Raw genomic sequence first — 26,197 nt, forward strand, 5'->3', positions numbered from 1 at the left:
GCCATATTGTTTGGTAGACAGGGTCATCATGCATATTTTAAACAAGATACCCTATTGAAGGTCGTGGCGAATTTTCGTCAAATTTGGCCCAATAGTTTCAGAGGAGAAGATTTTTTTAAACGTTAACGACGACGGACTATGACGATTTCTTTTTATCACACAAAATTGGGTTTTACATGCACAATCTATACAAAGTGACAATTTTGAACTAAATGTAGTGTGAAAAAAAAGCCTGGTGACCCATACTTTTTATTTTTTTTTTTTTGAAAAAAAAGAATAATATAAACTCCATTTTGGCATATTATTAAAAAAAATTATGGATTTTAATTTAGACCCCCATCTACCTTAACACAAACCCTGATATCTTGAACGTTCCATAATGATCAAGACAATTAATGTACATATTTTTGACAAAGTATCAGTCAGACAGTACTTGTTCCAGTTTTAATACTATAAATGTTTTCTACACACACAAAAAACACGAGGCGATGGTGAATACGGCGTCGTCAATCTTCGGATTTAATATCAATCTTGGTGGCCTGAAAGTAAACAAATATTACATTACTGTAAATTCTGAAATTATTGCGTGCATTTATTATTGTGATTTTTGAAGAGTGGACATAAATTGATGGAGAGTTGTCTCATTGGCACTCATATCCCATCTTCTTATTTATAATAAATGCGAGATTAATTTCGGTGATTTCTAGAAAAGCTGCATACAGATATATGCATCAGATATCAGAAAGCGAGTATTTTTTATTGCGATACCCAGCCAATCGCATTATTCTCATTAATAAAAACCTCGCAATAATATCTAAATTTACAGTATATATATATTAAACATAAAATTTACAATATTGTATGTTTGATCTCGGTAAACTGTTACACTGACATTTGTCTTTTAAAGTTCCTGGGTTCTTTTACACAGTTTATACTCCAAATTATTGGTCAAAAATGTAAAACCCATAAAAAGGAATAAAGAAAATGTGAAATGTACGTCAATGAGACAGTAACCACCCAAAGACAAAAATAACCCAAAAACTTCAAGAAGGCAACAAACAGTCTTTCACGATATTGGTAGTCTACCTTACCCCTATTTTTGACATTTGTACCTACTATGTGTGTTTGTTTTGTTCACACATTGTTGTCAATATAATGGAATTTTATGCGACTGTCATACAAGTGAGATGGTTTTGCTAGCTATAAAACCAGGTTTAGTCCATCATTTTCTACATAAGGAAATGTCTGTACCAAGTCAGAAATATGACAGTTGTTATCCATTCGTTTAATGTGTTTGAGCTTTTGATTTTGTCATTTGATTATAGACTTTCCGTTTTGAATTTTCCTCGGAGTTCGGTATTTTTTTTATTTTACTTTTGACGTTAATGTAATAACATGCACATGTTTTTGTCAATTAAATGACATTTTTATTAAACGTTTATTACTGATAAATTTCACTAACGTTTAATACTTTACCTTGAACAAATGAGAAACAAATGCTGTATGCGATAGAGATTGTTTAGTTTTTGAAGTAAGGTTGTTGGTTTACCAAAATTTAACAACGGATAAAACAATTCAAAAAACACTTTCTAAATGACAACGGTTATGAGAGTAAACAGGTGGAAACCCCTATTCAAATAAATAATACTATCGCTATATAAAACATACCGTAACCGACTTTCTTCTTTGTGGAGGCGTAGAGTCAGTAGAGCTAGGTATAGTAACAAATCTCTTAGATTCTTTAAGGTCATATCCGGTCGGGAGGTTCAACATAGAAGTCAGCCGTCTGCCAACAGCCCTAGCAACGTTCATTCTCTTATTTTCAGAGTTGTCTACGAGTCGTTGTCGAAGCAGATATCCTGATAGCATCCATGACAAACAAAACAGGATTCCGGCAAGAGTCAGACCAAAGTATGCTGACAATGTCTGTACACATACGGTATCTGGTTCGACAGGACTTTCTGAAATAATTATATATAAATTTTATCTTTTCTCTGCGTTCCTGCTATACTTAAATAAGGATATAATGAAATAGAATATATATATAACCTCTTGCGGCCACAGCTCACTCCTCTGAAAATAAAATACATTAAGACCCGGGAAGAGCTAGACCTATTTGGCAAAGGGTGCAATGTCTGTACAAATACGGTGTCTGGTTTGACATGACCTTACATATTGCCCTAGATTCATGCTATATTTCTAATTGGTTATAATAAAATATAATACATATATAATTACGTGCGGCAACCGTTCACTCCTCCAAAATAAAGACATACCAATAAGGACACAGATCAACATGCACTCTGAAGGGTGCATTTTATACTAATCAAAAAGAAAAATAGATCAAACAGAGAAAAGGAATAATACATTTAGATCAAAATAAAATTTGAAAAATTATACAAGTCCGTGAATTGTTTTATTTTCTTTAGACATAAACATGTAAAAATTAGTTCGAAACAGTTCTCTTGGTTTTTCCTATCTTGAACACATTAAAATATTTATAGAAACAAAAAGTAGTAAAAAGTCCCGTTCACATCTTAGCCAAGTACCCTTTTGGTAAAAAGGACCTTTGATTGTTACTGGACATCAGCTTTATCCTTTTATGAGTTTTATTATGATTTACATAGTAAAATTGATTAATAACTTTGATTGATTATGAAATGTATTCTATTGTTAATAATTAACAAAACTACTTAATTATGATAATCAAATGCAAAACATAGCAATTGAATTAAAAGAAAAGGAATACATTACCTTGCAGGTTGTAATTTTTCTGGCGGTTTGCCACTTTTATAGACGTTCCGCATGTAATTTCGTCAATTTTGTTGTCCTTTGTATCTCTCCTTTTTCTCCCACGACCTATATTCTTGTCACAGACAGTCTGCAAATAAATATATATATGCCTCATACTAGTATGTGATGCGTGCAATTCATATCATTAAATGTATATACTTTCATAACTAGGTAGAACTGTTTTTTTTTTATATTCTGTTGAAGAAAGTCAAAATACGCTTTCATGATGGGTGTACGAATTTCTTTTCTTTATTGAATTGAAACGGTTATTCTAGGGTTATTTCAAATTACGACTTACGTTATCACATTTCCCTTTACATACAGCCAGACGACAAGAAAAAGCGACATCTACTTCCTCTTTTCCTGTCAAATCAGTTGGTTGGAATGCTTGAAAATTTGACGTCAACTTTCCATCGGATAAATGTTGAAAATTTGGAAATAGTTCCATGTCGACAGAGCAGCTACAATACAGGAAAAATATCAAAATATATGGTATGACATAGAAAAAAGAGAACAAAAAATGAATTTTGTCATTTGGTCTCTTGTGGAGAGTTGTCTCATTGGTAATCATACCACATCTTCTTTTTTATATTGTATAGTGATTAACATTTTTGTTAAGGGTCTAGCCGAAGCCCGCCTACGGGTGCTGGATTTTCTTGCTGTGTTGAAGACCCATCGGTGGCCTTCGGCTGTTTTCTGATCTTTGGTCGGGTTATTGTCTTTTTGACACATTCTCCATTTCCATACTCAATTTAAATGACTAAATTCAGGCTGCAGATTGGATAATAGATCGTAAAACAAATTTTAAAGAAAGCCATATAGAACAAAAAAGTCAGAACCAATCGTGAAATTGATCACTTATTTACATATAAAGGAGATGTAAATATTAAGTTTAACAATCATGATTTAACTGTATGACCACGATAAACGCTTGTATCAAAATGTGAGGTTAATTTACTCACTTTTCTGTTATTCATTTCTATGATTTTAAGCCTACGAAAACAACTTACTTGTAGAAACATAAGTTAATGCTATTGACAATAAAAATAAGATGTGGTTTGTCTGCCAATGAGACAACTCTCCACAAGAGACCAAATGACACAGAAACTAACATCTATAGGTCACCGTACGGCCTTCAACAATGAACAAAATGTTATAGTATTTGTATCGTTTGGTTGCTGTCTTATTGACGTAAATTGCTATGCGTATTTCCAATTGTATTAAAAGTGCAAATCTTATTCATTTATTGATTTGTTTATCTACCAAATATAATGGATGTCTAGATTAGTTTGACAGAATAAAGAATAATAGGCAAAAAAAATAAAAAAAAATAGAGAAAATGGGCAGCCAAAAAATAAAAAATAGAGAAAATGGGCAGCCAAAAAATACAAAATAGAGAAAATGGGCAGCCACAAAATAAAAAATAGAAAAAATGGGCAGCCAAAAAATAAAAAATAGAGAAAATTGGCAGCCAAAAAATAAAAAATAGAGAAAATGGGCAGCCAAAAAATAAGGAATAGAGTATAATGGGGAGCTATAATATACATAATAAAAAATAAAAGACGTATGGGCAAAGAAATTAAAAAAAAATAGCACGAAAACCTTAAAAAATGGAGAATCTCTCCTTTCCTTACTCACCTACAAATAAAGACCCTTACCAATTAATGTATTGATATTTTATATGAGGTAGGTATGAATACCTAGTATAATGTCATGATTCGAGAGATCAAAGACAACATCGACAGCAGCTCAAAAGACGATGAGTGTTTCGGAAAGGTAAGCATTGGGGAGTTGATTCCCTTGAATATGTACTCACCCGTTTTCTATTATATTAACCATAGCGGCAGTGCACTCTATTGCTTTTATATCATACGTGTCTAAAATGGTTAAATGAAGAACAAAATGATTGTAAAAGCTGAAACTTAAGGTACTAATGTATATAACATTCTTATATACGTAATAAAACATGTTTTACTCCTCAATAGGTTATTGTGCATCAAAAGTAAATAATAATCTAACTTTAAAATTCATTTTGAAAATCCTTTTCGTTGAAAAGAAGCAGTATAACTTAAACACAAAAAAAGAAAAAAAGGTTAAGCTTTCATTTGACCAATGTTCGTATTAGGTTTCATTTGAAATAGTATCTCAGATAGTTTGCGAGTATTAGAGTATCAGAATTCGTACAAAGCAGTGACTGTTGCTAAATAATGCACACACATGAGAATAACCCAACAACAGTCAACTACCGTCGTTTTAACTTATCCACTAAATAACCACATTGAATTGAAGGATGTTCTCTATTCTGTTTGAAAAAAAAACAAGCTCTTTAAAATACTTTGATATAAATAACGGAGAAAAAAAACGAAGGGTCCGTCACCTTGTTTTTGAGATATGAACCATTTAAAAATTGGCGGGAAATGATTCTCTCTAGATTGTTCATACATTTAACATTGGCACCTTTTTTCTTTCAAAAACTATCAAAAAATAACAACAATTTTATCAGATTTTCAAATATGACTTTTTAAACTATATGTAATAAAATTATGAAAAGGAAAGTAGGGGTTAGCGGGCAAACTATTGATCAGCACTACATGGATAAAACCAGAGGACTCCGAATATCTTACACTATGCCAAAACAGGAGTAGCGAACTTCCTAAAAACTTAATATTTAAGTCGATGTAGTACATACCCGTAAAGTCATCTGCCAGTGTAATTGTCATTGCAATTGAGTCGTTGAGATTGACTACACCGCCTCCGCTAATGTCATTTTTACTGCTGGTATAAACTCGTAGATTTGCGACAGGTTTTGTAGTAATATTAACACCAATGTCATCGTCCTTTCTGGAATAGTAATACATGAATCCAGGGTATTCCGATTTATTTGCATTTTATCATAAAAAAAACATTACTTAATCATCGCCCGTCGTACTGAATATACATGAAATATTTGCCACTGCACGATAAGTTAATCATAATTATTCAAGTAGCACCCGTCTTAGATATAATGAAATATTTGCCACTGGACGTCAATCAACAATATTGAATACATCAAAGAAACACTCGTCGTCCTAAGTATCTATGAAATGTTTGCCACTGGACGTTTACAAATTAACTTTCAAATAACCAAGTAACACATTAACACGCATCATATGCATTCAAATTGGGAAAAACTATGGCATGTGGGGATCACTCAGAAGACTGCAATTCACATACCCTTTGTAAGTCATTACTCAAATTAAAATATAAAAACAAGAAGATGTAGTATGACTGCCAATGAGAAAACCCGCCATCCGAGATCAAATGGCATAGAAGTTAGCAACTTTATGTCACTTTACGGCCTTCGACAATGAGCAAAACCGATTGCGCATAACAAGCTTTAAAAGGCCGCGGAATGACAAATGTTAAACATGACCTGCACTTCACATTCATATCCGTCATGCAGAAGCATACAAAGGTTCGTATATTATATTTCATTGCAAGTTGAATATAAATGTAAATATAAAAATAAGGAGATGTGGTATGATTGCAATTAAGACAAATTTCTACCAAAGTTCAAATGAAGTAGATGTAAGCAATTATAGGTAACCTTGTGGCCTTCAACAATAAGAAAATCCATACCGTATAGTCGGCTATGTAAAATCTGTTACACATTGTTTTGTTATTTGTAGAAAACTCACTTTGGGTGAACCTCTTCGATTACTGCTATTTCTGCTAGATCGACTAAACACGTGACCGGAATAACTTTGTCATATCCGGTCTGGATTGTAGGATATTTCTGGACAATCACACGGAATACTGTACCCTACAAAACAACAATTAACTAGGTGTTAATATTAAACTCAGCAAAGATATCAAAAAATGTTGTACCCAAGACGCGCGTTTTGTCTACAAAAGACTCACCAGTGACGCTCGAATAAAAAGAATACAAAAACAGTGTGAAGTTGAAGTGCATTGAGGAACCAAAATTCCGACAAGTTTTGCCAAATAAAGCTAATGTAATTATTTCTGGGATCGAATATCCTTATTATTTAAATAAAGTTTTTTTTTTTTTTAAATTAATTTATAATGAACATTAGTGTGACCATATCAATGATAATTCATGTCAAAACTGAAGTGCTGACTACTGGGCAGTTTATCCTTTTTGGTATTTGAAAAATTGGAATAAAATAGTTCATTCTTCGTGCATCAATATAGATAAATTTATCATTCAAAGTTGACTGATTATTCACTCTGTAGGACACATGTAACGTTTTTATTAAAAAAAATTGAAAAAAGGAGAATGAAACATGAAAACTCAAAAGTTAAATAAGAACCTTTTTGCTATCACAAGGGTGACATTTTTATTGATTTATTATTTTCCAGCGGCAAGTATCGCATGCATATTCGTGGCAATATTATGATAATAGGATATGTATATGCGTATGAACCCTGCTTTACACGAGATCGACTCGCTTAGACCGTTTTTCTTTCTTTTTTTGTCCAGGTAGGGATCGAACTCAAGACCTCTCGCATTCGAGAGACCACAGAGCAAAATATGGATCTGTTCAATATTTTCTATATAACTACATATTTTCATCTAGAAAATAAAAGAGACACAATAATCTAAAGGAATACGCAAGATTCGAAAACATATCATGCAAAGGTGTACTGCAAATTGGTTGTCAAAAATGAAGCAATTCTGATGCAAAGGTGTACTGCAAATTGATTGTCATCAATGACGCAATTATGAATGGATACTCCGTGCACATATGCCGTACATGTGTTAATGCTATAGCAATCATGTTTTAACTGGCCTGATATATATCCAAACAAAAAGTTTATCACTATATTTCTGTGCATGACATTTAATATTTGTGTATATAAAAATAAGGAGATGTGGTATGATTGCCAATGAGACAACTATCCACCAAAGTTCAAATGAAGTGGATGTAAGCAATTGTAGGCAACCGTACGGCCTTCAACAATGAGAAAAACCCATACCGTATGATCGGCTTTAAAAGGCCCCGACATGAAAAATATGAAACTATGTTTGTCATAACGATAGATGACGTATTTGTATGTTTCTAAGTTAATTTCGCTTTGCATAAATTTTAATACTATTGACACTTGATATTCCATATAACACACTAGTAAAGGGTATGGCTGAGAATTAAGAACCTACGTTACAGAAAAAGGGTCCAAATAGTAAAGAATAGAGAAAAATTGGCCAAAAAATAAAGAAATATTGGACAAAAAATAAAGAATAGAGAAAAATAGTCCAAAAGAATATTATAAAGAACAGAGAATAATGGGGTTTTGAGATATACCATTGCTACCATTGCAAAGTAAACAGACGTTTTATCTCGCCAACAAAGGAATGATAATTCATCTAAATTCAACAGCAATTAATTCACCGTTTCATTATATAAGGCACTCAGGGTAATATTTCAAAACAGAAAACCCAAAACGTTGTGATTAGCCAATGATAAACAACCCCCAAAGGTGACAGGGGAATATAAATATGGTAACTACAGGTCTTCTTTCGGCCGGTACTACATCCCTTGCTAAAGTTGGGCGTCCGTTTGGCTGTGCGGGATGTACAAGTACGCAGTTCCGTCAGGTAAGAATGGGATGTTAAATCTGATGCCTCGTGTAAAATGTGTGTCATGCTCTATGCACGCTAAAATCTGTCGTAACAACTCTTTGAGAAGTCTGTAGGTGGCCTATTGCAATGCTATATTTCTGTCCCTATCCAATATACCCTCATGTTCCAGTGGCAGTCTAAATTTTCCCCACCTTCATCCCGGACGGCCTCTCTGATAGGACTTAACTATTGTTGTTTTTTTTTAATTTGTTCTCGTCCAGAACATGCATGAAACGTTTGCCAATGGACGTTTAGCAACCAACAATCAATCAATCAACGAATAACAACGTCGTGAACAATTTTCATGGGATACAAACTATGAAATCATCCATAGTTCTTTAAGTTCTAAACCGGCAAATTGCGTCTGAAGAGTATTTCATGTATCTACACATTTTTAATGCGTAATGTTTAGGATAAACGCATAGTGAGATTGTATTTTTACTTACCTTTGAAAAATTAATTCAAATATTCTAAAAACTAAATGATTATTTAAGTATTTTACATGAACGCTAAAAGGAGAAGTGTCTTAAAATGACTGTGCCAGGAGATCCAGCTTCGATCTCCGAATGGTACGGTGGAATCTTTTGATGCGAAGTGGTGCACTTTATATATATATTAAACTTTAAGCAGCTAGTCAAACGCAATGGTGTTTTTATACAGTCTCCTTTCCCTAATTTGTATTGTAGGTAAGACTTACATATGTAATATTGCATATGTCAAAATGGAATTCGTAATGGCGGGAAGTAAAAGTTGTCGTCTGAAGACATGCTGACCCTTGACCTTGAATATAAATGATTCCTCCTTCAGCAGCCCTTTCTACTTCAAGTGTCACTTTAGATTTGCTGCATTCGTGTACAGTCACTGAAAAAAATTTAAAAAATCTCCCCATTAAACTGTAAGATCTTTTTTGGTTCCCATTTTTTTCTGGATTTTCATACGCGCCTGTTTCTGTAGAGACGATTTTTGTTGCTTAACATAAAATGCGTACATTTCATATGAAAAAAAATGTCATATCACGTTTTCAAAGTTGCAACATTTACAGTAGTGTCCGGTAATTCCGCCCGTCTGGTAAACCCGCCCACTTCCATTTACCTCCGTAATTGTCACTTCCGTGAATATTTCGTCTGCTTTTTTATTCATAGGAACTGTACTCATCCTCACTGTATGTCAACTTTAAAGAAAAATCCTTTATTAAGAAAATATCGAGTGATATCTATAGTACAATTCCTAAAGCTAATTTTAATTGATAATCATATTATTGCTTACAAAATTATTTCTGACTTGAAATTCTTTTTCTTTTTTCGATTGTCTGTAATCCCTTTATAAGTGGTCTATAAATAAATCACCACTTTCCTTTCATAATTATGTAATAAACTGGCCCTACATACACATTTACTGCGCATGGGCGGATTTACCGGACAAACACATTTCCGATAAAAACACAGATGACCCACTTGTTTTGTTGATTTTTAAATTTATTTCAGATATTTTTGGGGAAATGAGATAAAATTCTCAAAATTAAGATGTCAGTGAATAGATTTATGTTAAATTTGATACAATTTGTATATATTTAAGCAGAAATACATACGATCAAAGCCTTATGTGGGCGGAATTACCGGACTGCATCGTATGTTTCTAGTCACATGTTTATCTGAATACTGACTGTTAGCGAGTGGTTGGTATAGCTTGAGTCTAGCAATAAAATCAACAAACAATAATAACAAAATTTAGCATTGTACATACCTTTTGGATTAAAATTTGAATTTACCCCGCCAATTATTAATGTGATAAGAAACATATATCCTCCTTTAAAACCGCCCATTTTTCTGGAAATAAAAGTACTAAACATAACTTTACCTTCACATACTACATTGGAAAAATGACCAAACTAATAAAATCATTAGAAAAATGATATGAAATGATTGAAAATACATTTATCTGCTTTTAAATTGATTTCGCTTATATATAAACTTTTTTTGTCTTTGCATCGGAAATAAATACATTTATTCTAAAGCCAGTTGGCATGATACGCGTTATGTTCTTCTCATATATTTTATGATGGTATGATACTAAACCCCTATAACGGGAGGGATTGTGTCTGATTTTCATATGATTAAGACATAATCTTTCAATCAGTTTAATTGAGGTCTGGAGTTGGCATGTCAATAACTGCTAGTAGTCTTTTGTTTCATTATGTTGATTTTGCTTAGTTTCATCTGTTACATATTCTAACATCGTCTTCAAAAGTGAAAAATAACTGCCATATTCCTGACTTGGTACAGGCGTTAAACCGGGTTTAAACTTTCTAGCCAGGTAAACCTCCCACTTTTATGACAGTTGTATGACACTTGTTTTTGTTTACAGAAATTTAATTTAACTATTTTCTAAAATAGCTGTTGATCAAAATTAAAACTTTCTTCTAAGCAAATGCAGCAGTAAGTATGTTAAAGATGGTCGCTACTCTTGTTTTTGACTTTTTGTCAGATATTCGGAATCCTCTGGTTTTATCGGTGTATAGTGTAATTAAAACAGTCGCCCGCTTTACCCCTACATTTCTTTTTATAATTTTTATTACATACAAGTAAAAAAAGGCATCTTTTTCAATCTTATCAAATTCTTGTTCTTTTTCTTATATTTTGAAAGAAAAAAAGTGCCAAGGTTAAATGTACGAAAAATCTAGAGAAAAGTTCCCTCAAAATTCCAATTGATTACATTTATATCTCAAAAACAAGGAAACAGCCTTTTCTGTTTTTCTTTTTCTGCTGTTTTTTTGGTTCCTTTATTTATACACTATCAATGTATTACAAACTTTTAAAAAGATTGATATATTAAAAAGGAAAATCCTCACAATAAACATTTGAAATATATTTCATACGAACAAATAACAAAACATTATTTACCTCTGTCTTCATCAAATCTATGATGTCAAAAAGATTTCAGCGACATATGGTCACCGAAAAAAACAAGATTAATCATATAAAAATTAATAATCAAATTAATTAGATAAAAGAATATACCGATAATTACTAGCTGTCTCTGTTCTGCTTAATCACGTGTCTTTGGTCACATGTTGATTTTCACAGCCCTAATAATTTGCTGTTGACTTAATTATAGGTGAAATTAATCAAATAACTTCTGTGAACATAAAAAAGCCAAGTATTGGTGTTTTTTATTACAGACACATAATCAATATTTTTTACATTATTATTATTATTATTATCATTTATCATGGATATGTGTTGAAGAATTTTCTAGGGACAACAATCTGTTCAGTGAACCTCTCATCTTTGTGTTATTTTATTATACTGAATGTTCTGTTGTAACTGTCTATCAACATTCAAATTCAAAGTAATCAGCTATGATGTCTTGGACATAAGAACAATCCGTATATAATAAAGCGCAAAGAGTTAGAGTCAATGATACGTATTGTTTGTATAGTGAAGTTTATTTAGCGATACATGTAGATGAAAGACGACCTATAAAGACTTTATAAAACAAATTGTCATTAGTTTTTAGATTGATTAATTGGTTTTTGATTCACGTCCAGTGGCAATTATTCAATGAATATTCAGGACGAGAAAATGTTTATATTAAATTCAGTCGTTTGAAACTGTTAGATGACGACAATTTAATTTTCTTGATAAATTAAGTGATGATATAATCTTTAAATTTCCAAAACAGAATGATAATAAATAAATTCTGCATATCAATTAGCAGGATATAAATACGCACAAGGTGGATAATAAATATTTGGAACAAAAACAAATAATCTGCCATTCATGCAACCGTTAAGAAGTAAAACTCGTCATGCCCCCGCCCTATCACAAAAGCATTATCATATATGTGTGTCTATTCCAAACCATGATGCCTATAATAAGAGCTTGGTTGCTGTCTGTCTGTCAAATATGTTTGTGTTACTTGTTTTGTCATGTTTTTGTCTGGCCATTGGGTTTCTCGTTTTATTTGTTTTACGTGTTCTTAAAAAGTGCTTTTATAGCCGACGAGTTTTGCTTATTTGTTGAAAGCCGTACCGCACAGAGCTTTAGGTCACGTTTCTTTGGTAACACTTTAAAAACGGGATTCTCAAAAGGGCCAGAATCTTGCGAAACCCTATTGGGGACTTACTCAGAAAATAAACATATATTATGCGCACAAATTATTAAATAATATTTCCAGGAAATACAATATTGTGCACACTTATAATTATTAAATTGGTCGCACAAAATAATACCTTGGGCGCACAATATGATACTTTGTGCGCGCTATATATAATTTGTTTCCGTAAAAGTTACCTCGCATAAAACAATTCAAAAGAAACAACAGAAAAAAATGAATTATTTGTTTTATTGATGTGAATGACGCTGCATACATACAGGTTTTCTGTAAAATTGTTTCTTTTTTGGGGGGGAGGGGGGTTCTTAATGTTTTGGTTTTTTAAGTCACATTTTATTCCAAAATAAGGTAACTCTATTTGACTATAATCATAGACGTAAGGGGATTTAGAACTTGACAAAGTGTATAAAAACTTGCCTACTGTTGAAGATGTATTTTGCGCTCTATGTGTATTTGTGTTCTTTATAGTCTAGATAAGATGTGAATACTTACATCAAAAAGTATATATAAGTCCTTTAGATTCCGAAAAAAACAGCCAATTGTTGTTTTCCTTCTATGAATTTGGTGTTAATGTCAGATCTTTGATACTTTTTATGAACCACCTAGGGGCATTATATTTTTCGGTCTGTCCGTCCGTTCGTCCGTCCGACCGTCCGTCTGTCCCGCTTCATGTTTAAGTTTTTGGTCAAGGTAGTTTCTGATGAAGTTGAAGTCTAATCAACTTGACACTTTGTACACATGTTCCCTATGATATGATCTTTCTAATTTTAATGCCAAATTAAAGTTTTGACCCCAATTTCACGGTCCACCGAACATAGAAAAAGATAGTGCGAGTGAGGCATCCGTGTACTATGGACACATTCTTGTTGTTGTATGTATTTACATCTTATCTAGACTAAGATTGAACTATTACAGATTGATATATTATATAAATATATGTGTACTGATGAAGATCGTATGTTGACATCTAGATGTCTTTTGAAAGATGATATGTTTGTGTAGTTGGGTGTCTGTCTTATTTGTGAAATACCATGCATCCTTTAGTAGGATTTTCTTTGCAGGAAAATAGGTTAACATACTTATATTATACAAAACTAAAAATCAAGTCTTTATAAAAAAAATGTTTTTTCCATATGGCATTTGTATACAGATATGACAACACACAAAATGATGTTTTATCTAATAAATATCCATTCAAAAAGCTACCATACAAAGTTCATTCTTATATCATAAATTATTGAAATAAATGACTCTCTTTAAGTCTCTGCAATAATTATATGATTGATAAGAAAATTTAATTACTAACATCACAATAATAATGTTATTAAAAAAAAATGTGTTATCGATTGTGGAAATATTTATTTATTCATTGTCATGGAATATTTCGTTAAAGTTGCTGCTGTTTCAAGATGCTTGTAATACAAGTACATGTCGTTATGCATAATGAAAAAAAGTGGCATTGCAGACAAAACTGAAACATTCCGATAAAAAAAACTAATTTACAATAGATGTGAAATTGGCCTCCTTGTTAATGTTGCAGAAAGATATATTGGTCTATATGAACTATTATTCTGCTTCCTCTGATCATGTGACACATTCACAAATAATTCAACCTGTCTAAAAATGATAGCATTTAAAACCTGAACACCAACTAAATATACATGTCCGTGTGTATAAGTATTTCTCAGTGTTTTAATTGTTCACAAAAACTATCAAACAGCAATAAAATACAAGATAATAGTTTAAAGATCCAGCTTTCTCAGCTCCATTTTGTGCTGTCGTTGAAATTTTTACACTCGTCGGTGTGACTTTTGCTGATCTTGATTCTGTACTCAGACTAAATGTTGGAGCATCGTTTGATACTATGGATGTAAATGGCGAAGGTGTGGGTGCTTATCCTATTGTTGTTGATGAATTAAGTGTTGGTGCTAGTCCTGTGTCTCCTGTTGGACTATGTGTTGGAGATAATCCTGAGTTTCCTGTTGGACTAGGTATTGGAGATAATCCTGAGTTTCCTGTTGGACTAGGTGTTGGAGATAATCCTGAGTTTCCTGTTGGACTAGGTGTTGGTGGATATGTTACTCCTGATTGACTCGGTGTTGGTGGATATGTTACTCCTGATGGACTCGGTGTTGGTGATAGGTCAATTCCATGTCCTGGACTTGGTGTTGGCGATAAGTCAGGTCCATTTCCTAGACTTGGTGTTGGCGATAAGTCAGGTCCATGTCCTGGACTTGGTGTTGGTGCTGGTCTCGTGTTTCCTGATGGACTAGGTGTTGGTTTACCGTTTCTTAATATTTGTGTTGGGGGTGTATTTGAATCTTCTATTCCTGCCAAGGAATCTGGTCCTGGCCAGATGACTTGTAGTTTTGTCTTAGTAGGTGCTGATTCAGACTTAATGACCATTATATTGCGTATCTTTCTTTGTTCTAAGGCAAAGAGATCAATAAATTTATATTATATATGCATGATTAGGAAAATACGTGGAAGGTATCGAGTATATATTTGTTATTAACGGATGACAAAATGTTCAAAATTTGGTAAAGAGTGGAATTCGTGTTATATTAATATAAAACAATTAGACTAAGTCTTTTTTTTTTTATTTATAACAGTAAGAGTCTAGCGTACTAGATTATAAGACTGATTTCTTCGATGATTCTTATTTTTTTATTTAAGTATGTTTATGTGATATTCTTCATAAAAGTTCGCTTGTAGACACTGTCAAAAAACAAAACAATACACATACATTGAAAATACAACACAGACAAACTTTTAAAAGATGAGATTCGTCTGATGGGATGAAGACGGCAGTTTATAAGACAGGATTGATTTTATACCGCGTATTCGGAGAAAATCGCTGTTTACGAGAATATTTTACTTTTTATCTAAACCCATTGTTCAAGGCCGTGAAATGCTTATAATAAACACGCAGCTTATAACAAACACGCAGCAAGTATTTAACTTCCAATCTCAGGCCCTAATCACGATAAAATAAAGTGTAGCTTAACCCATCATTCCCGTGTCTAGAATATCGTGAGTGGATATTTTAATGTATCTTAGTCTTCAACAATTGACAACTGTCTATACCATAAGTCCAGATTTAAATCGCTTCGAGTTAAGAGAAGCTGCTTTTAAATTGACATGTCCATTTAACGATCAACCATCGGTATCAGCTTCTCTAAAACTGGGAAAATTTTAAGCTGTACGTATCGTGCTGCTGTCACATTAACGAACATTCGGAATGCATTGATTTTATTTCACTCGTTCCGATCTGCTTACTCTTCTGGTGTTTGTAGAAATTATCATAAAGAAATCCACAAATAACAAAATGTTGATACTCTATATTGATGTCAACTTTAAGAACCTGTAACCGATTGATTTAGTCGTTTGGTTGCTGTGTTGTTGGTGTTAATCTCGTATCTTATATCTTATATACATGTATATAACTGTGTTCAGCAGATTCAGATACTAATTGTTTGCTCTCTAATTGTTCGTTACCTTGAGCAGGGTAAATATATTAAAGAATTGTGTATAATTTGAAATAGACATACCATTTTTTCTTGACGGATCCACGCCATTCACTACATATACTGCACATAGTAAGGCTAGGTATAAATGTTTCTGTAATAATAAAACAGGTTTTGATAAACTGGAACGTATTTTTTATTGTATTTAAGCACATATTGTTATAGAACTAACCTTTTTGTCTAATACACATGAAAGAAAATGCATATTTATCTTAAATCAAATTTGAATTTATAAACTGAAAACATGCTCTTTATGATATGTTCAAACAACTTTTGAGATTAAATATTAGGGTTTTGCCAAACATTGCACACAATTAAGCCTGTAGAAAATTTAGTTTTAATTGAAGATTTGAATTTGTGGTTTACCTACAGTGGTATACACTTTCAAAATAAAAAAGAAATTGTAACCAATGTATAATGATGAGTCCACAGTAGTTAATTTTCTTTCAACAAAAAAAAAAAGAAAAAAGAAGATAAGTAAAATTATTCCTGTTCAAATCAATTTTATTTAAAATCAGTTCCGTACAGTATGGTACCCATGAAGTTTTTCGGACTTCCTTTAAACTGCGTTTTACTGTGCGTATTGCTATGTGTTTGTTTATTCTACATTGACTAGAGGTATAGGGGGCGGGTTGAGATCTCACAAAACATTTTTAACCCCGCCGCATTTTTGCGCCTGTCCCAAATCTGGAACCTCTGGCCTTGGTTAGTCTTGTATGTTTTTTTAATTTTGGTTCATCTATATCATGTATATGTTTCGAAGTTTAGTGTGACGTCCATTTTCTCTGAACTTGTACATAATTTTTATTTAGGGGCCAGCTGAAGCCTGCCGCCGGGTGCGGGATTTTCTCGCTGTGTTGAATGTGCTGATTGATATTTTAGTCTGGGAAACATGATTAAATTATTAGTTCTTAGTTGCTTAAAAGTAGCTTTGTCAAACTGCGAGTACTCTTAGATTGATATTTTGTGTCCACTGTCTTGTTGTGAATTGTTTCTTGTGCTTCGTGCCAATTTGATCAGTCAATTCCTTTCCAAGTTATTTTACAGTTTGTTCTTTTTTATGTGCTGTTACATCATTGTCCCAGATAAGAAGGAGGACTTGGCTCTCACAAAAATGTTTAACCCCGCCACATTCTGTATGTGGCTGTCACAAGAGAAGAAGTCAGTGCTAATCGTTGGTCTGTCGTATTTGTTTTTCGTTTTTTCAAGTTCAGGTTCCAAAGCTTTATTTATAGACAAAAAACATCAGTTCTATTGAGCTTGCATACCGTCTTTTTACAAAACAAAACTAAAATAAGCACATTTAAAAACAAAGCAAGCATACAAAACACATAAGAGCATTGTTTTGTCATTGTTTTATCATAATCAAGAACAGGTCTTTTCGCTGGAACTACTTTGCATTTTGTCGGGACTTTTTATTGCTTACTATACAAATATGATTTGCGCATTGATGAATACCGGTTACACAAATTTGCTACATTCCACGTCCTGTGTTCTCTGTTTGATAGTTGTTTGATAATCAATCTTTCCACATTTCTTTATTTTTATTGCATTTAGTTCCGATATATAAAAAGGACATTAAACACCATAATGAAAATTGTAGGGATCTAACACAAATTGTATGCCAATTAAAAACATATGTTTTATACATTTTAATATACATGAAAAATAGTTCATTGGAAGCCAAAAAAATATTAAACATGAACGAAAAGCTTGAGCACTGTCGCCGAAACATTGAAAATGCATTAAATAGGTGTCTACATGTTCAAAATAAATAACCGATCTATATCCAGTATGCCTTCTTATTGCGGCCATAATAAATCGAACTGTTCCAAAGCATCTCAAACACAGTTCAATCAACCATAAATACATGAATCTGATGTCTTCATTTTGTCGATTTGAAGTTGAAATTAACGGTGTTGTACTGTCCACTTGCAAATGTTGCTGCAAATAGAATAAAGACCTTTTAACAGCAATAGTTATACAAGAAATTATTCAAGCAAAAAGACAAACAGAATTTTCGTGAACACTAATTAGTAATTTTGTCTTACAACTTGTCTTTTTGTAGTTATTAATGGCATTATCAAACGATACTTTGATGTTTCCTGTCTTTAGCATATAGCATGACAAGGCACCAGTAAAGCATTATCAACTTATTTGTCTTGGACACCTGTGTTCATGGTAAAATTTTCGCAATGCTTTTATCAATGTAGTGTTGTTTTTTTCTTTTGTTTTTTATTATTTGCAGTGTATTTTGAAACCTTGCTTGCCTTTTGCTATGGTCTGTATTCGTAAATTAAGTTTTTTTTTTATTGCTTGGTCTGTATTTGTTAAATAGTTGGGTTTTTTTTTTATTGGTTGAGGATACATTCTATATTTTTTCTAATGTTAAATTGTGTATTACCCTTCTAGATCTGATCATTTCACACTTTTGTCGATATTCCAGAAGAATGTAAAACCAGAGACAAGAAAAATACATAAGTATTTCCCATCCTTTTCCTGAAATAGCCATCCATATGGTTCTTTCATTATCAGACATACAAGCAGAAATCTAGCACCATGCCCCTGATCCAACAGATAAGTCTGATCCAAGAATTCCCTTTGCCATAGCTGTTAACGTGATCCCAACTGAAAATTGATAAAAACGTTGACATAGAATTCCTGCACGTACTGCTAAATTTTTATTAATGTAATTTGGGCTTGTATATTCTCTTCTGGTTATGGCCTGTTATCTATTTCTTGTATGAAGAGACATTTCTCGTATCACACTGCACGTTAAAGTGTTACGAAAACTGCGTTAATTTGATTGGCCTAATCAGCATCATGAGACGATATTACACCATTTTCATTGGCTATCCATTAGGCCATTGATGACTTTCAAAGGTTAAGACGATGAAAATGTGATTTCTGCAATAATTAACAAACAACTCCCATTTTTCACCTAAAAATCTTCTTTTTGTCAAATTCTCTCACATTCAGAAACGTACACAAAGTTTTAAAATGTCTGATGTTAAAGTTTGGCACCGTAACAGGACATGGCACGTCATAGTGTTATGGCAAAAGTTTAGACCAACGATTCGCAGATTTTTTTATTTAACGTTTGATAAAAGATCTCGTTATCTAATTTAAATAGTAATAATATTCTCGCCGAAAGCTCGTTTATTATCATATTGAAATTAAAAAACTCGAGTTGACCATCAAGCGATATCCAATTTTCAATCGTTATGAAACTTATAATTACCAGTTCTTAACACCAGCGTGCTAAAATTCTCGGTGTATCTATTTTTAGCGCAGACTTACAGACGTACATATACATGGCTGTAAGAGTTTACCTCACATTGAAATTAATATGTATCGTAACTTATGAGCAAGCAGTATGTTTGATTCCGATGAGTTAAAATCTAAATGCAAAAATGTCATGCGGAACTAGTACTGTTATGTATAAACTATCGCATAAAAAAAACAATAAATGCAATAGGGCTTTAAATAATTCATAAAACTATAACAAAACAAAATTTCGCGAAATCTAATCAAAGATCTTGGCACATTAACGTCATGTAAAGTATGATGTCAATCTGACGTTTATTCAAAAACTTGTACGCTTCAAGTTCGGGAAATATCCCATTAAACGAAGTTTTTAATTAGATATGCTTTTTTTCTTTTCCATTGAAATATTGGCACATTTAAGGCGGTACATATTATTACCGGGAGATAACTCTGTAAAATCAGCTAAACGTTTTAATCACTTCTGTGGTTAAAGGGATTTTAAGCTTTTCAATGATCAAAATTAGTGTTTGTCAAACTGCTATATACCCAAGGAAACTTTTCGATAAAGTATGTGGTTCAAGTTTTTTGATTTTTTTATATTCTTGTCAAAGGGTCAAGGTAAATATTTTGTCAAAATTTTATGAAAATTATACGAGCCAAATTAATTTTGTACAAGGTGTTTGGTACCACCTTATGGATTACGAAGTCATCATGGAGGCAAACTCCTTAGTCCTGATATGTCAGATGTGGATTTGAAATTGAATAGTAGATTAAAATTTGCAATTGTTTGGCTCGAGAATTAAAAGGTTTATACATATTTTGCTAAAAGCTATTTAAGAAATAATTCCTGGATGCTGTATATTTATGTGAAATGTTTGGTGGGTAAAATAGAATAGCAACACGGCATGTTATTCTTGCTTTATTTCTAAATTTTATAAACCCTCTATTGATCCGAAGGGGTTCAGTAGTGAAGTGTAAAATTAATTTATCGCACACGAGACTTTTCCTGCCGAGTATTATAGAAAAAAAACCAGTGAAATACAACAACATTGATAGATGACGTCACCATAAATAGTAAATGTAATGCCATGAACCCACTATGAAATTTACTGACCCCATACGGATCCATAGGGGTTCACCACGTGACGGCGTGAAATAATTTACAACGTCACTATCTACAAGTATCCGAGTTGCGATAAGTTTGAATATTACGGCCCAGGCCATGTGAACATTTCAAACAAATACATGATTTGCATGAATTATTTCTGAAATACATTTCACTTTAAGGTATATATAGGGTTACCTAACGAAAGAGTATCCTTTTTCTCTCTCGATAAAATCATCAATTCATGCATTTCTAAAATACTTCAAAATAATATTGATGCTTACCTGGTATGGTCCAGCTAAGTATATGATACACAAACATTTGAATATCACTTCTGACAAGTTTCGATTGATTGACGCTTCCTGATGGATCTCTGATTGTAGGATTCCACAAAAGATGGAAAGCAATAATCGAGGTCCACCAAAAAGAAGACATACTAGATATCGTGGTAAAAAAACTTTGCGCAATACAACCGAAATCAGTTTCTACTTGGCATGCTAAAACTTTCTCCGGACTGATGTCGTCACCATACAGAAAACGAACGGCTCCAAATAAGTATTCAATTGCAGTACATATGTCAGCTATAGTTAAATAAAACAGAAGTTTCATTGGATTACTTATTTTTTCCGCCCGGTAAAATGTCCGTCCAATTTTTATAAAAATAATAACAGCACCAATAATGGACAGAGAGCACGTTATAATAGTTACTGCAATATCGACATCAGTCACTTTCTTAATATATTCCCCAGTGCCATTGGTAACATTAAAAATCATTGTTCTCGTCGGTACATGTGTTAAGAACAATATAGAAATACTGATCATTTAAATATGAAAAGAAAAACCTAATTTTGTTAAGTCACGTAAAATACATAAGATTATTTTTTATCATTTGCATGCGCAATCATGTAAAGACAAAACATATCATTTTGTCAATATTGATATCTTATGAGTGTACTTTGTTAATATCTTACACCATTCTAAAATTGTCCACCTAACCTAATCATATCATTTGTAAATGAGATTTGACCTACTGTGTTCATCTTCAAAACGGTTATATCTTAATTAATCTTTTTATATCTGTTTAACGAAGATATGCCCGTGTCTGTAGTGACGTTTTGGGTTTCAATGAGCGTAATCTATGTATGACTGGTAAATTATTAAGTCAAGGATTTCGTTACCACTAAATTCTTAACACCTATTAAATTCTTCCATAGATACAAAGATTTGGTTTGCAAGTTTGGCTGTATCTGTAGAAAACTTATTGCAAACGGAATAGCACATCCTATATTTAATGGTGATGTTTTTTACCGAGCCCGGAAATTTAGATACAATCCCGGTAAACTTATAAATCCTTTAAATAAACTTATTCTAAAAGGCTACCTATTCAACACTGTAATTAAATCTTAGAATATTGTTTTTATTGGTATAAATATTGATTTTGTTATCAGTAAATTAAAACCATACTAAATATTACACATATGTACTTTCGCGGTACTACAATCTGTCGATACCTATATTTTGGCATTGCACAAGGTCATGTGTTTCTCTGTTAATGACGTCTTTATATTAAATCCATTGGATGTTGGATGTGTACTGATTGATATTTTAGTCTAAGATACATGATTTTTTTTTTATTAGCTGTTATTGGCTTTGAACTAGCTGTCAATAACTGCGAGTACTTTCAGCTCTGTACTTGTGTCTTTTTTTTGTTAGGGATGAGGATGGATATATATGCCCTGCCACGTCCTGTCTGCGTTTTTGTTTGATGTTTTTCTTTGTATCGATCTGATGAGTTAGGCTTTTTTCAACTGATTTCTATAGTTTGTTCTAATGTTGTGCTGTTTCACCACTGTCCATAGTTAGGGGCAGTGTTGAGCGCTCACAACCATGATTAACCCCGCCACATTCTTATGTGTCTGTCCCAAGTCAGGAGTCTGTAGTTCAGTGGTTGTCGTTGTTTGATGTCTGTCATATTATTTTTTCGTAAATTGTTTTGTTTCATGTCGAGGCCTTTTATAGCCGACTATACAGTATGGGTTTTTCTCATTGTTGAAGGCCGTGCGGTTGCCGATAATTGCTAACATCCACTTCATGTGAACTTTGGTTGATAGTTGTCTCGTTGGCAATCATACCACATCTCCTTACTTTTATATACAAATGTTATGATTATTGGAAAATGTCAATAAAACATTAGTTTTCATTTGGTTGATATTAAAATGTCTATTTTAAAATACACATCTATATACATCTCGCTTCTTTTAAAAATTTCTGTTTAAATTAGGTGAAATATTTCATTCATATTTTATTGAGTGAATTTGGAATATATTCCGGTTTACTAATGCTTACACTTTTGTCATCAGATATTGACTTCCAAAAGATACTCATTGATACAATGGATACATAGAGATAGGTCCTGTTACAGGCATTTTCTTAATTTAGGCATTATGTAAAATGCCTTAAAATTTTAGACATTTTCTAAAATGCCTGTACAATTTAAGTATTTTGTATCTGGACTAATTTGTTCAGGCATATTACAAAATGCCTAGAAAAATTGAAAGTCATTTGACAAAATGCCTGAATTATTTTATAGAATGAAATGTTCACAGAAACTGAGGCATTTAAAGTATAGAGCTACACAGCAGTTTATCTATGATAATTACTGAAGTTTAAGCTGACATCTTAAGAGATTTGATTATCAAAAATAGATTCTACTGAATTATTTAAAATTCCCACAAGTACTAAACTCCCAATTATTTGTTATTTCATGAAATATGTGGATGGCAGGTTCTGTTGCCATTTTTATTCTAACATCAGTAAACCACTGTCACCTTAAAATTGAGAATGGAAATGGGGAATGTGTCAATGAGACAACAACCCGACCATAGAACAGACAACAGCAGAAGGTCAGCAACAGGTCTTCAATGCAGCAAGAAATTCCCGCACCCGGAGGCGTCCTTCAGCTGGCGCCTAAACAAATATATATACTAGTTCAGTGATAATGAACGCCATATTAAACTCCAAATTGTACACAAGAAACTAAAATTAAAAATAATACAAGACTAACAAAGGCTAGAGGCTCCTGACTTGGGACAGGCGCAAAAATGCGGCGGGGTTAAACATGTTTATGAGATCTCAACCCTCCCCCTATACCTCTAGCCAATGTAGAAAAGTAAACGCATAACAATACGCACATTAAAATTCAGTTCAAGAGAAGTCCGAGTCTGATGTCAGAAGATGTAACCAAAGAAAATAAACAAAATGACAATGATACATAAATAACAACAGACTACTAGCAGTTAACTGACATGCCAGCTCCAGACTAATTAAACTGATTGAAAGATTATGTCTTCATCATATGAATATCAGGCACAATCCTTCCCGTTAGGGGTTTAGTATCATACCATCATAACATATATGAGAAGAACATAACCCGTGTCATGCCAACAACTGGTTTTTAAATAAATGTGTTTAGTTCCGATGCAAAGACCCTATGAGTGAATCAAAATTATTACCAAAATATGCAATCCTTAATGACTTGACAACAGTATCGTAACTATATCCCTTATTAATAAGTCTATTTAAAGGTTTTGTTAGCTTCAGAGGTGAATACTGACATTTTTGTGCTTTATAAAGAATATTTCCATAAAAAATTGGATGTGAAATACCTGAACGTATAAGAAGTCTGCATGTTGAGCTATATTTACGAATGATGTCCTTATACCGATGATAAAATTTAGTAAATGTTTTGACTAGTTTGTGATATCGAAAACCCTATCGAACAAGTTGAGATATATAAACACCGTAAGATGGTGACAAGGGAACGTCACCATCTAAAAATGGATAATTTACAATAGGAAATGAAAAATCATCTCTTTTATCATATATTTTAGTATTAAGCTTTCCGTTAATGATAAAAATATCAAGATCGAGGAAAGGGCAGTGGTCATTGTTAGTATTAGCTTTATTTAAAGTAAGTTCAACAGGATAAATTTCTTTAGTATACATACTGAAGTCGTCATTATTGAGAGCCAAAATATCATCCAAATATTTAAAAGTATTATTGAATTTGTGTATCAGATGTTGTTTCGATGGGTCTTTGCTGATTTTTGTCATAAATTGTAACTCATAGCAATACAAAAAAAAAGATCCGCAATAAGTGGTGCACAGTTAGTCCCCATAGGAATTCCGATAACCTGACGATATACGGAATCTCCAAAGCGAACAAAAATGTTATCTAGTAAAAATTCAAGGGCATATATAGTATCAAAGCATGTCCAATTGACATAGTTTTTTTGTTTATTGCTACTAAAACATGACCTAAAAGAGTTTGAACATATATATATTCACATTCTGACTTTTTAAATGCCAATTTAATTAGGTGTGTGAATTTTTTCTTAATGAAAATGTGAGGCAATGTGGTATATAGGGTAGAAAAATCAAAACTTTGAACAGATTCAAAATCACCAATATATGCATTCAATTTATCAAGTACTTCCAACGAGTTCTTGACACTCCAAAAGTAATTAATTCCACTATTTTCGAAGGACATATTTGAACAATTTATTATCAGGTTTATGATTGTACCAAGTGTACTGGTAAGAAGAATAGACAATTTAGTAGTGGAACAATGGCTTGAAGACGAAATGAATCTATATTTGTAAGGTGTTTTGTGTAGCTTCGGAAGCCATTACAAAGTTGGGACTTTCATTGTATTTGGTTCTGCTTGTAAAGCGGTAGCTAAAAGTTTATGTTTGTTACAGATGTCGTTTTCTGAAAATGGAGTCAGTTGGAATGTTGGTGAATTGGTGATTTCTTTTTTCAGAACCTCAATGTAAAATTTACGTCAAACAATAATAATATTATTAGCAGCTTTATCGGCCGGGACAAAAACAAATTCCTTGGCTAGTTCTTTTAGTTTATGTTTGATACGAGAAATAGATTTATTGTGGTTATTGTTAAGAGTAAAATGTTCTTTAAAATGTTGAATACGTATATCAACTATGTTCATTACTGAATTAAAAAAAGAGTCCAAAGATGTTTTGTCAGCTTTTTCCCGTTTTATCCATTTCAAACAGTAAGAATGGAGTGAGTCGTGGATGATATTACGACACTCATTCCAATTAATAATTGACGGGGGACGATATTTAGGTCCTTTACTGAGGAATGATTTTAACTCTCGGTCTTGAACGATGTTAAGATCTCCTGTTATAACATGGGAAATGGGTCCATAAATGTATTCGGAATTACTGCAATTACATGAAGTAGGTGTATTTTCACTGATATTAACATCTTTACACAATTGGTTATAATTAAACACAAATCTCCGGGTAGATTTCTTGTAAATATAACAAATAAGAGGGAGCTCAGTATTATCAAAATATCCCGGAATTTGTTAGTTTGTCAGATTGTCAATACCTGTCCTTGAGGCAGTGACGATGAAGATACTCATATCATTACTTCACAACCAAACACAACATTGTATGGTGAAACCGATGCTGTAGAAGGGACTTTATTTTGCTGTGAAACATGTATAAATTTGCATTCTATCTAAATGAGGACATACAATATGATGTCTTGTGTAATGAAACTTGTATAGAAATCACATGTAATTGTAAACTATAAATGTTACGGTATACGGTTGAGGTGAAATTCAAAATAAAATTTATTATTTTTAAAATTTTAAAGGTGCGTTATATTTAAAGGTGTCGATAGAGCATATACAATGTGCATTGGTTGTTAGTTGAGAAAGATATTTCTGTTTATTTACGA

At 32.6% G+C, this 26,197-nt stretch overlaps 1 protein-coding gene across 1 annotated transcript; it reads right to left on the minus strand.

Moving 5' to 3' along the window:
• Window positions 1-270: 270 nt before the first annotated feature.
• Window positions 271-8,111, minus strand: LOC127722240 (uncharacterized). Its single transcript, XM_052229137.1, has 8 exons — window positions 8,100-8,111; window positions 6,471-6,595; window positions 5,483-5,634; window positions 4,610-4,670; window positions 3,092-3,254; window positions 2,755-2,881; window positions 1,669-1,961; window positions 271-539 (listed from the first exon to the last, which is right to left on the minus strand). Exons 1-8 carry the CDS (start codon window positions 8,109-8,111, stop codon window positions 507-509), a joined length of 966 nt encoding a protein of 321 aa, XP_052085097.1. The 3' UTR covers window positions 271-506.
• Between the last annotated feature and the right edge of the window lie 18,086 nt (window positions 8,112-26,197).

This window comes from Mytilus californianus, unplaced genomic scaffold (assembly GCF_021869535.1).
Source record: "Mytilus californianus isolate M0D057914Y unplaced genomic scaffold, xbMytCali1.0.p SCAF_12, whole genome shotgun sequence".
Lineage (NCBI taxonomy): Eukaryota > Metazoa > Mollusca > Bivalvia > Mytilida > Mytilidae > Mytilus > Mytilus californianus.

Coding starts and splice junctions, on each gene's coding strand:
- LOC127722240 (XM_052229137.1), bottom strand. Junction 3,255..4,609: donor GTTAATATAATAGAAAACGG/GTGAGTACATAT, acceptor CCTGTATTGTAG/CTGCTCTGTCGACATGGAAC. Junction 540..1,668: donor AAAGAAGAAAGTCGGTTACG/GTATGTTTTATA, acceptor GTTTACTTTCAG/GCCACCAAGATTGATATTAA.